The 12,086-nt window shown below is 51.0% G+C and overlaps 1 protein-coding gene across 1 annotated transcript in view; it reads right to left on the reverse strand.

Moving 5' to 3' along the window:
* PAPPA2 (pappalysin 2) overlaps positions 1-12,086 on the reverse strand; it is a 210,180-nt gene that overhangs the window by 114,113 nt on the left and 83,981 nt on the right. Inside the window, exons 4-7 of the mRNA XM_006907902.1 lie at positions 10,447-10,740; positions 8,548-8,740; positions 4,971-5,092; positions 1,569-2,058 (exon numbers count right to left, since the gene is read on the reverse strand). Of these exons, the coding sequence (XP_006907964.1) occupies positions 1,569-2,058; positions 4,971-5,092; positions 8,548-8,740; positions 10,447-10,740 (1,099 nt within the window). The remainder of the gene's footprint in view (positions 1-1,568; positions 2,059-4,970; positions 5,093-8,547; positions 8,741-10,446; positions 10,741-12,086) is intronic.

A 12,086-nucleotide genomic window follows, 5' to 3' on the forward strand; every position in this document is an offset into this window, starting at 1 on the left:
GAGGAGGGGGGGGGGGGAGGGGGAAAGGGGGGCCAAATATGTGGTGACAGAAAGAAATCTCTAACTATGGGGTGAATACACGGTGTAAATATATATGTGCCTTACTGTTAAAATAAATAAGTAAATAAATAAAGTAAGTAAGCAAGCCAACTGTGCCTAGTAAAAAAAAAATAATAAAAAAATATTAAAAGATAATACTCTTTTCAGTCATCCCGTGATCGACCTTCTCATTTGCATTAGCTTTCTGACCATTTCGCTGTCCTCTAGTTCTAATTCAGAGAGCGAATATGGGAAGAAAACTGTAGCAAAGCTCAAGGAGAACACTATCTTACTTTTCTGGAGCTGTGGGAGACTGCAGAAGGACCACGATGCTTCCCATCCTGAATGCACACCCCTCTGCCATGTGACTTCACTGCTCCTCTCATCGAGAGATAAGAGTCTGCCCTGCCACCCCTGGACTCTGGAACTGGCTGTGTGACTTGCTCTGGCTGGTGGAACGTCGTCATGAGTAACAAGCAGAGGCTTGAAAAATGCGAGCGTTTGGGGGCGTGCCCTCCCTGCTGCTGGAAACCCTTTCACTGCCACCAGGACAAGCCCGGGCAAAGCCCACTAGAAAATGAGAGATCGTGTGGGAAGAGGCCTTGTCTCCCCAGACGCAGGAGCTGAGCCTCCAGCGTGCGCGTGAGGTCGGCCCAGGCCACCCGGCCCTGGCCGAGCCAGTCCGGATGAGAACACCCAGCCAACCCCTAGAATCATAAGCAACAGTGTTTGTTGTTTTAACTCACTATGTTGAGTGACTATTTCTCATGCAACAGAAACTAACCAATACAGCACCTCGGATAAAACTTTTGTTCTACCCCACGTTTTGCCCGCGGGGCAGTCTCTGAGGAAGATCACGAGGTAGGGAGAATTTGTCTTTGGCGATACCAGTCTCCGGCTCCAGACACTGAACTCCTTTAAGCCGATGACCTTATCTGAGTCCATGTCCCCGGCACGGAGCACACAGTGCCAGGAACACAGCTAATTGTAGAAAGAACAGAAGGAAGAGGAGAGTTGGAAGAGCAAGAGAGGGAGGGAGGGACGAGAAAGCGAGGAAAACATGAAGCACACAGTGCGAGTGAGTCATGAAACGGAGTTCGCCGTCTCAGGACCCCCGGCCTCCTCGCCTCGCTGTGGGCGAGCTGCCTGGGACCTCCCAGGGTCGCAGGAACCGTGGCAGATGATCTGAAAGTTACAGCGAGGGATCAGACACGAAACTGTGTCACCAGCGAGGAGTATCTGACTCTGATCTACTGAGCTGAGGCGATTACTTCCAGTCGAACCGAAATGCCTCGCGTACCATCGTCTGGCAGCGTCAGTCAGGTTACCTGCTGGCCCTGTCTAGGGAATGTTTTCTGTTTTTCATCTCGGATATGCCACTTTAGAATAAAATCCCCCTCTAAGATTCTGAACATTACACCGTGAACATGTCACGGTGTAAAAAACTGGGCAGGTGGGGGGCGGGGGAAGGAAGCAAAGCCCACTCCCAAACCTCAAGAAGCCCCATGGTTTAGAAAAGCCCAACTCACACGTCCGTGAACTTCCTGTGAGGATGTGTCACCGCGGCGGGCGAGCCGCTGGCGAATGGGGGCTCGCGGAGAACCTGGTATGTCACAGGCCTGCAGCCAGAGCACAGGGGACTGCGGGGCCGCGAAGCCAGGAGAGCAGCGTCGATCTCCATCCGCTCATCGAAGGTGTACACTTTCACGCCCGACACCTCCCCGTCAACATGCAGTTTGACGGTGAGCGGGGTGTCACAGGATGTGTCTAAGGGGCCCAGGTGCACAGACTCCCGGTGTTCTAGCAAGATCTCCACATCGAACAGGGCCTGGGGGGAGTCCATGGACAGGTAGGTGACCCACAGGGTGAGGGTGTCGGCCTGGACAGGGTGCCGGAAGAGCAGCTCCAGGCTACAGCCTTCCGCGGGGCAGGGGACTGTCATGTTCATGTGGTACAGGTGGAGTTCGGGACTCCAGGCCTGCAGGCTGGGCTCACAGGGCTGATCCACGTCCGGAGGGCCTGAGGGAGATGAGCAGAAAGACAGACACGTCAGGATCCAGCACGGTAAATCTGAAAACGAGCAGCCCGCATCAGCAGCCAGAAAGAAGCATGAAGAAGAGAACTTTGAGGTCCTGCAGAAGCTGCTCAGCTCAGCGGGTTGGATCATAAGCACTAGGGAGGACAAGGTGTGACAATTCAGAAGTATGGCGGCTTGTCCCACATCACCTCTACTCGGCAGCCTTGACCGAGACAGCTGCCGCAGGGCGCTGGGAATGGAGCAGCCCAGACCTTAGATGGAACGCGAGGCCGATGCAGAGAAGGTAAGTCATGGCCTTCACGAATCCTTGAGCAGAGGAGAGTTCTTTGCGCTTAGTTTATTAATAATTTATGATACATCGGTGCTTCCAAAGCCCTGTTTTATGTTTGTTTCAGCCTGACGCTACATCTGGCTAACTAGGTAGGCGCTTCACAAACTTCTTTCATTCCCTAAGATTGCACCTGAGCGGCCCTGCCAAATCACTGTCGCCGAATCGTAAAACCATACGTTGAAATCTTTTCGGCTCACGTGTGTGTGAGCATAGGTCGGTCGCTACATGGAGAGAACAGTAGGCAGGAAATAGAAACACTAATTCTTGAGTGGGGAAAAAATGGGGACTCAGTAGCCAAGCAAAAATGTAATCGTGAAAACTCAAATATCGCCAACATATTAAGGGTAGCTCTGTGGAAAAACAATGCAAACGAGATGCTTTTCTTTTATATCACGTGAGGGGAATTGAAAGAGAATGCTAAATTAGGAATCCATCGAGTCCGGCTGTAATAGGCGCTGTGGCTGGTCTTTTTAAGCCCCGATTTCCTCATTTATAATATAAGTACGATTCCACCCCTGCCTTACTAAGTTAGTGTAGAGCTATACAATATTCCATAGAAACATGTGCAAACTGCATTTGCAAAAATAGTATTATTAGCCCTGCAGAATTTGGAAAATAAAGAATGTCCCAAAACCCAGAGGAAACAAGCTCAAGTATACGTGTGTGTGTGTGTGTGTGTGTGTGTGTTACAAGTTACGGTCCTAATTGTTTTTTACCTATACTGTGGATCCATTCATTAATTTGTTCATTCAACAAAATTTGACTGTGTACCTGTTTATATTTGGCACTAACCTAGAGGAACAAGAGAAATAAAAGTTCTTGCCGTTATATATCTTACAGGAGGTGCAGCCACAGATGAAGAGGTGTAAGTATAATTCCAAGTGATAACGGCATCGTTGAGGAAAAATGAGAACTGGAGAATGATGGGGTGGGGGCTGTTTTGGGTTGTGGAGCCAAGGATGTCCCTCTGCCCCTCCCCCAGAAGATGACATTAATGCAGGGACTGTGCCTAGAGCAGTTTGCCATCCCCGACAGCATTTAGACAGTGCTGGCTCTCAACAGGTGTTCATGAAGGGCCATTAAATACGCTTTGATCATATCTGTGAATACGTGCACTTGCGCATGCTCTGCTGGGGGGTTCGCTTACTTTCACTGTGTATATTTCGAACATGACTTGGTCCTTCACCTTCTCAAAGCAGAAGAAGACCAGTATTTCTTAGCATTTTCTGACAATCATCTGAAAATGCTGGCAGAGTAAAGGCCTTTGAAAGCCGATGTGAGAGCAGCATTGTCCTTTGGAAAGTTTTTATTACGATCTCAGATTAAAATATGTGAGGGCCCTGAAAGCTGACTGGCTCGGATTGCCTCAAGACACAGCACAACGAGACTCGGAACCCAGGACTTCTAAGTCTTTTCACCTCTACCGAATAATTTGAACAATTTCCAAGAATTATATAGAAAAAAGTACAAAGCCAAGGAGTCAAATGGGCATTGAAACGCTAGCACAGGACAAACTGTCTGCCACAGAAACAGTCTTTTACGAAATGCCCAATCTCCAAACGAGTCTGATGCAGGGCTGATGTAAATTTTGCAGCCACTTTCCTAGTGAACCGTCTCCCTCCAGATGTCTCCTCGAGGGTCCTGCCGTTCCGGTAACTGGGAGCCCAAGGAGATTTCTTGGAGACAGTGTGGACTCTTAGACCGATGTTCCCTTTTTCTTGTCAGAGTCAAGAGTGCAGGCTCACTCAAATAGGATCAGGTCCAACACATCTCACTGAGTAGCTTTTAGGATCTTAAAAAATAGCAAAACAGAACGATGATAACCAGGAAAACACCGAATGGAGATGGTAGATCAACTCAAGCCTGAAGAAGGCGCTGACACTCACACCAACGGCGTTTCCTGCACTTGGGTTTGGATACCGTTCAGGCTCTAATTAGAGGCACTGATGTATATATGTGACTGAATGTGTGACTGAGAAGTGGGGTTGAGGAACAGAAAAAGGGAGTTAAAACATTTCCCCCTCCCAAAGCCTAGTGTAGATCACGTCCAAAGCACAACCAGTACCAGTGAATAAGAGACTCATAAAAACAGCCGAAATGAGAATGATCAGTTTGGAACACCTAGTCCATCCCCGCCCCGCACAGACGGGCTCCGCCAGCGCAGGAGCGTTCCCTGCAATGTGCTGTTACTCTCCTGAGAGGAGTGACAGGTCAGCTTATGCTGTCACGTGGCAAGGCTGCTCCATGAGCCAGGATGCTCTAGATGGCCTGAGCTATCTCATCCTGGGGTCACCCCCGGGTCAGCTGACTTACCCATCCCTCCGTCCTCCGCGCTGACCTCTACTTCGCCACAACCAACGAGTGTCCACGGTAAGCACACGTGGGATGTCTGGCACACAGAGGTACCGGGCAGAGGCTTTCCCAGCAAATCTCACACACACTCACAAACACACACACACACACACACACACACAGGCACGCGGGGTCGCCTCTCCCTCCTTTACCTCCACCCCCATTCTCAGCGGTCACCAAAGTATAGATGAAAAAGCCATGGTCCTTTACCCACTGCCTCCTCTGGAGTCCAGTAACCTGAGGAGTCGCACACACGCCTAGAGGAAGCCGAGTGTACATACTGACGGAACGTCCCATCTTCGGCGCAGGCGTCACACACGCTGCCCAGGCTCCTGGGAAGATGGAGGGGGAGATGGGGGGACTCCGTCAGATAAACGTGATAACGAAATTCAGAAGGACTTTGGGGAATGGGGGAACGGTGACAGGTAGCGAGACTCTAGGGGGAATACAACTCTCCCTCAACTCAATTCCTTCTTGTGTAGACCTCATCCTGGCGGAATTCACAGCGACACGGAAAATCTCAAGGCTGCGAAGCAGAAGTTGTTAGCGAAGTCGTAAAGGAGGCCAGCGGACATGAAAGTGGGCAGGTTCCGTCCTCGAGCGTTCAACACAAAATCATTGCAATCTGAATCTTTCGACAAGAAACTCCCTTCTACGCTGACTCTCGATGAGTCCTCCAAAGCCCCCCTGCTTTCTCCCACCTAAATCAGACAAGTTTTGAGTGAAATTATTAGCTATACGCGGCCTCGTGTTTTAAACTCCCTACTTTTAATCCCATACATAAAATAAAAGTCGTGTGAAATGTAACACTCCCGGGCTCTCCGTCGTCTGTGGGGACACGGCCGAGCTCCTTCTCATGACCCTGGGCCCTTCGCAAGACAGCTCCGCCACAAGCCTCACCAACGTCAGTTCTGTCGTGAACTTTACGTTCCCACCACCGTGAACTGAACATCATTCCACGAATACTTCACGCCCTTCACACGGCTCTGTGAAACCTGCCGTTCTCTCTCCTGCCCAATAGCCTTTCCAAGACCCTCTGCTTGGCAAACTCCTACGCCCCCTTCGAGGTCCGTCCAAATGTGACCTCCGTCGTGGCATTCGGTCTGACCTCTGAGCAGCCGGCACTCTCTCCCCGGGGCACCCACTGCACCTTCGGGCTCCCATCTGAGGGCATCGCTCTGTGGAACGGAGAATCCCGGTCCCCATTCCCTCCCCTCTGCCTGTGAGCAGGTCCAGGGAGAGCCCAAGTCTCTCTACGCCCCGCAGCGGGCATGGGGACCGGCCCCGCAGTCCCTCTGGGGAACGTGTCATATGGGTGCCTCTGAAACTATTCCTACGCCGATGGAGAGCTCTTCGAACACCACGTCTGGGGTAACTGGAGCTAGAAGAGGTGACGACAGCTAAATAACGAGGGAAGTCACTGGATGAGGCTTGTCTCTGATGCTGTGGCTCTTTTCAGAAGCCACAACTGTGAACGATGCAGCTAAAAATGGAGGCATCGAATCGAGGTCTCTCACCAGGTAGGGGAGAAAAGTAGAATCTTTTAAGATATTCTAGAAAAACAGTATTGGTGAGGAGGGGTCACAGTTAGGCTGCCAGCGCCTCCTATACCGGGCACGGTGCCACCAGGCGCTTTTCATAAGTTATTTCTAATCCCCGTAAGAACCCTATGTTTACAGACGAAGACGCTCAGGCTCAGAGAGATTAAGTAAATTGCCCAAGCTCACAACGAGCTGCTCGATTCCTTTGAGCAAGTTCCCAAACACCAGCAAGTGTCCAGAACTTTGGCGACGACCAGGCGGCGTTCGGTCCAGCCTCTGCCTGCGGTGGGCACTCACTGCTGTGTGGCCTCGGCTCCAAACCACGCGTCCCGGATGCACCAGTCCCCCTGGGGCCGCTGCCGCGGCCGAGCATGTGGTTGGGCTCCTTCCCGTCTGACATAAGCATCCCAAATACGCACGGGGGGGAGGAATAAACAGAGCTCCCCGCCTGACACAAATCGCTGGGCGTGTGACGTGAGTGCCCCCGGCACGCGTGTGGGGAGGCCTCCGCGCGGTGGCCCACCTAGCGGAGGAAAGCAGGCACGTGGCAGCCTCTTCTGCCAGCAGACTCCCGGCGAGCCAGCACTGGTGTCTGCTCTAGCGTAACGCTTGCACCAGAGAGAGGACCGAGAGAGTAAACTGTTTACATGTGCTGCAGAAACGGATGTAACGCTCTGGGTTTGCGCATGAGCACGGAGGACTCGCTCGTGTGACCGGAGCTGCACGAGGTCACGCTTGCTGCAGAAGGGTCTGACACACGTTACACAGACACGTGCCGACTCACAAGGGGAGCCCACGAGAGCCTGGGCGCTGATGACAATCGAAAGTGCTTGACGGGATTGCGGGCTCCAAGTGATGTCATCAGGGTTTCAAGGACAGGTGCCAAGATGTCAAAAGGCCGGGAACACCACTTGGAAAAATGATTCACTTGCTCCCTCCCCCTCCCGTTGCTCCCCGTCTGTCGTCTGTCTCGGCTTTCGGCGAAACTGGAGTACGTGGAAATATGCTCCAGGGACAGCCAGCTCCTCAGCTTTCCCCTGACACACAGAGGGGAAGCGTGACACACAGATGAGGGGTATCTGCCTGATAAACGGGAAAGCTCTAAATTAAAAGAACTAATATGTTCCATGTTCCCCATTTCTGAAATTCCAGTGGGTGCCCCGAATTCACCCCTATTTATTGTGGTATCTTGGGTCAGCACCGTGTGCTTCTCTATGCCTCCAATTTCTCACTCATATAGCAGGAGTCATGCTTACTGCAATGACCGAAGAAGACATTTGCAGGTCAGAGATCTAGCACGATGCTTCACGCACAGAGTGACCGAAGAGACAACAGCGACCCCTGTGATTTAGAGTGTGGAGGCAGGTTCTGAGAGCCGAGAGCCTGCACGGGTCACGGATGGGGTCCTAGACCTTCTCGGTTAAACCATACGCCTCCATCCGCCCATCAACTGTCAGGTGTCATCTTTATACTAACTTCTCTCCTTTTTACAAAAATTTCCCTGGTGTCCATTTACATCAATATGCAAAGGATGAAAAAAAAAAAACTAATTTTAGATATGATTCTCTTCCATAAGCATGTGGTAGGTGTCTCTAGTGGCAGGCTAAGAGACAAAGAAACGAAAAATAGACCTGTCCCCAAGGAGCTGCTATTTGAGTAGGGCAGATAGAAAAAGGAACGGATAATAGTAATTCCACGAGACAGCAGCCATACGTGGGGTAGGCACTAGGTCCAACAGGAGGCAGGGAAAGTACTAGAAGTGCCCACATAACCCAGTGAACCCCTGATGAATAGCTTGAGGAAGAGGGTAGCCTGCCAGCCACCCACCCCCAGAACTGCCTGGAGGAACACGCCCCTCCCCTCCAACCCCCTGTGCAAGTAGCAAGCCTCTGTCCCACCCTTACACCAAGGAGGAATAGCTGGGCTGGACAGGTGGCAAATGCCATCTCAGTTTTGTCAGTTCATCTTTATCATATCTGTTGACCTTTACACAGCTCCCGGAAGCCTGCCAGATGTGACATTCCGAAAGAAACATCTGATAGGCCCCTCGCCATGGAGCGAGCACACGCGACGGGCCTCTCACCACGGAAGGTGAGGACTGAGCAGGACGGAGGAGGCAGCCCTCAGCAGCGGTGCACCTGTTCAGAGTTCCAACCCTGGGCTGTGAGAACACATCCTTCCCCTTGCGCATAAGAAATGCCACAGAGGAAGTACAGCAGCTCGGCCATGGCCAGTGCCTTTCTCACCTGTCATACACGACTCCACTGATCGGAGGCAGCCAGTGGATCGTAAGGGACTTGCCGGTCTGCCCGACGACCATGGGGGGGATGGGAATGGGGGTGGGCTTCTGGCTTTGACTCCACTGTTGGTATACAAGGTCCAAATAGCAATGCATTCGGGCCACCTGGTTAGGAGTGAAGCTGTCAGTGCAGTCATCATCTGTGGAGAGAGAAAAGGGAACAGGAGAGATGGAGATTTTAAGCTGCAAAATCCACCAAGGCAGGGATAACTTCTGCCTGTTCACACCCGAGTCACCAGCACCTAACACCACACCCCACACCTGTTAGGCTCCGTAAACACCTGTTGAACGAACAAATGTATTCTGTTTCAGAAGGTGTCTAAGCTGGGAGTGGGAAAGAGAAGGCAGAGAGCGGCACCTGTTTCTCTCTAAAGCAGGGTCCTTGGCTGGACTGCCCCAGGGTGAGGCCAGGGGTACAACGCTGCTCTGAGCTGATGGCTGCTGACGCGGGAAACCACAAGATGGCAGTGTTTCAGCACACGGCCTTTTTATTTGGGAACATTTGTGGAGTTGCAGACACCTGCTTTATGCCCAGTAAATTTGGCCAGGATTAGTGAGTACTCAGCGGGGACGCTCAGGGGAGACAGCGCCAAAATGTCAAGGAGGCCACAGGACTGGGCATGGTGGTCTCGACATGACTTTTGGAGCTTGCAAAATCTCCCTAGTAGTGTTAGAAAGGGAGTTAGCCTAGTTTTAGGGCCTTTTTCAATGAAAGCACACCACGCACGGCCCCCTGCTTGTTAAAAGTTCCCTCTCCCCTCTTCAAAGGCCTTACCTCAACAGCTCTGCCCTGCAATGTCTGGTCTCCCTACCCCGGCAAGGGCCGCTGGGTCCTGGTTAGGGAGGAAGGGATGCTGGTCCTTGATTCAGCTCAATTGTACACCAAGATGAGACTTTGATAGGAATATATTGATTGACAGTTTGCAGCTGGGACCAAGTCACTACTCATTCTTCCCTTCAAAGGCATGACCAAGGTCTTATAGTTTATGTGTGTGTGTGTGTGTGTGTTTGTATATAATATATTTATATATGTTTAGATAGTGCTAGAACTTATCACCAAACAAGCCCCTAAATCTTATAGAAAAATTACCCCCTTCCTCTGCCGCTGGAATAAGTCATGAAATCAAATCAGTCCTTTTTAGGGATAAATGATAAATTTGAGTCCAGTATGTATTACTTTTTTGCCAGAAACAAGGAAGATGTGAGGGGACAAGGAAGAAGCATAATCCAGGACGACAAGGACAGGAAATATAGTTGTCCCCAAGGCCAAGAAAGTGTTGGTTTTTTTTAATGAGATGACACCATGTGGGGAAGCTCAGAATCAACACTTGGCTACTGTTGAAAGAAGAGAATCTGATACTTTAAAATAGCGTAAAATGAAAAGAAATCCTGAGCTTAAAATTAACCAAGGCCATTTTCTTGACCAACTCCAAAAATAGTACAAAGACCCAAAAACCTCTTTTCCCATCACTATTACACTTTCTTTCAGAATAAATGACTATGGATGTGGGCAAGAACAAGAATAATCAAGTCCTAGAGGTCAAAGGGGTCTCAGGAGAGCTTTTGGCTTTGTTCCCTTTTCAACCATCCAAGACAGACGCGTGTTTTACTTTTAATCTCTAGCGGAGGAGAATCGAGTCAAGAAGACCCTTTAATACTTCGATATTTCTTTAAGGTCTTCAAAGACGTGACAAAAAAGAATACGCCATGATAAACATACTTCAACTCCCTGGCACAAATGGCTGCTTGATAATCCTCTCCAGCTCCCACACCTCCACCCTCCCAGCCCCCAAAGTCACCCATGTCATCTTAATAGAAGACAAACACGTCGAGACCGTCGTGATACCTGTATAGCTCATATAGTTGCTGAACGGAGCTCCTGGGAAGTGGGTGACGCCACAGGTGTCATTGGTAGGCTCTGGGTCCTGGCACAGCTTACTCTTGGGAGTAGGGGCAGTGTCGGCACAGAGGTCTCCCGTCTCCATGGATGGCACCGTCTCCCTACAGGGATCATCACAGGATTCTCTCTCACTGACCCCTTTGAAGACGTGGTAGAGTCCCAGGACATGTCCCACTTCATGGATCATGATATTGGTATGGCCAGGCATGCCGTAATACGCTGGGTTGAGGACCACGCCACCTGCAATAGAAGGTTCAGGAAACTTCTCTAAGCGTGTAATGAAAAGCAGCCTTCTGAACCTTAAGTCTTCTGATAAACATCAAATGTTCAATTTCAGCCTCTAAGGCGACACTTTATAACTTCCAGTGGCATCAGCTCCTGCTCTTCCCTCCAGCCACAAACACCCTCTGAACTAACCCATAAACATGTCTAACCTCTCTCATGGTGAGTGCTGAACTGGATGCCAGGGGCGAAAACACAGACCAGACGACATGACAAGGCCGGGGTCCTCAGCCCTGCCTGCGGTGGTTAAAATGTACAGATGTCCGAATGCCGGCCTACGTGAAATGCAGCCCGATATTTGAGGATGAGGTATATGCCCCAGGTTGAGAGCCGCCAGTCTAGGTGACAGCACGCGGGGTGTGGAGCCAGGCAGATCTGGGTCTGACTCCTGGCCCCTCCACGCACCAGCTCCGAGGACCTGAACAGCTACCTGACCTAGAACTCCAGTTCAGTGGTCTGTAAAGTGGAGATGACAGCACCCCATCCTGGTTTGGTTTCGGCATTTGGCACATGGTAAGCGCTGAGTAAATGACAGCTCAGCTGTGTTTGCTGCTTCTGATTTCACGACCACTATTCTGAAGGAGCTAACAACCACTGAGACGAAAGACAAGCCCAAGTGAACTATCGTGAAATTCAGAATGTTGCAAGTGCTCAGGACTCTCCTCCACCCTCAGTCCTCCAAAATCTGCCTGAGAACATCAAGGGAGGTGTTTCGGAGAAGAGGTCATTGCACCCAGTCTGGGTTCAGATGAAAGATCTAGCGGCATCGTCGTAACCTAGTAAGAGAAAAGGCTAAAGACAGCTGAGTGCCCCACTCCTGGCTTCCAGTCCCTGCTTCCCTTCTCCCGGCATGGCTGGAACCACTGGACTCTCCTCCTTCAGCTCCCAAACTGTCAGGATGAAGCCCATCCTCAACTCCAGGATCTGAAATGGGAAATGTCAACAGCTTGGAACCAATCCTCTGAGGTCCAGAGTCCCCCTTGGCTGTGTTTCTAGCTGACCCCGCCCACCTGTCCCAGATCTGCCCCGGTTGCCAGGACTTGCTTCATCTACCCACCCGAGCCCTCGCTATCTCAACAGCCTGCTGCGGGCAGCTGGGCCTCCAGAAGGAGAGCCCCGCCTCCCTTTGCCGGATCAAACTCAGGGATCAAGACTCACTTCTGAATTCTCTACGATGCCCCACAGACAACTATGCATGTGGTTTTACAGGCAGGACACAATCACAGGGTCTGTGGTGCCACACCCACTGGGGTCTCTAATGGGAAGCTCGGTCTGCCTTTGAGTGACTGACTACCTTAAGGCAA

Source organism: Pteropus alecto, unplaced genomic scaffold (genome assembly GCF_000325575.1).
Source record: "Pteropus alecto unplaced genomic scaffold, ASM32557v1 scaffold101, whole genome shotgun sequence".
NCBI classification, from domain to species: domain Eukaryota; kingdom Metazoa; phylum Chordata; class Mammalia; order Chiroptera; family Pteropodidae; genus Pteropus; species Pteropus alecto.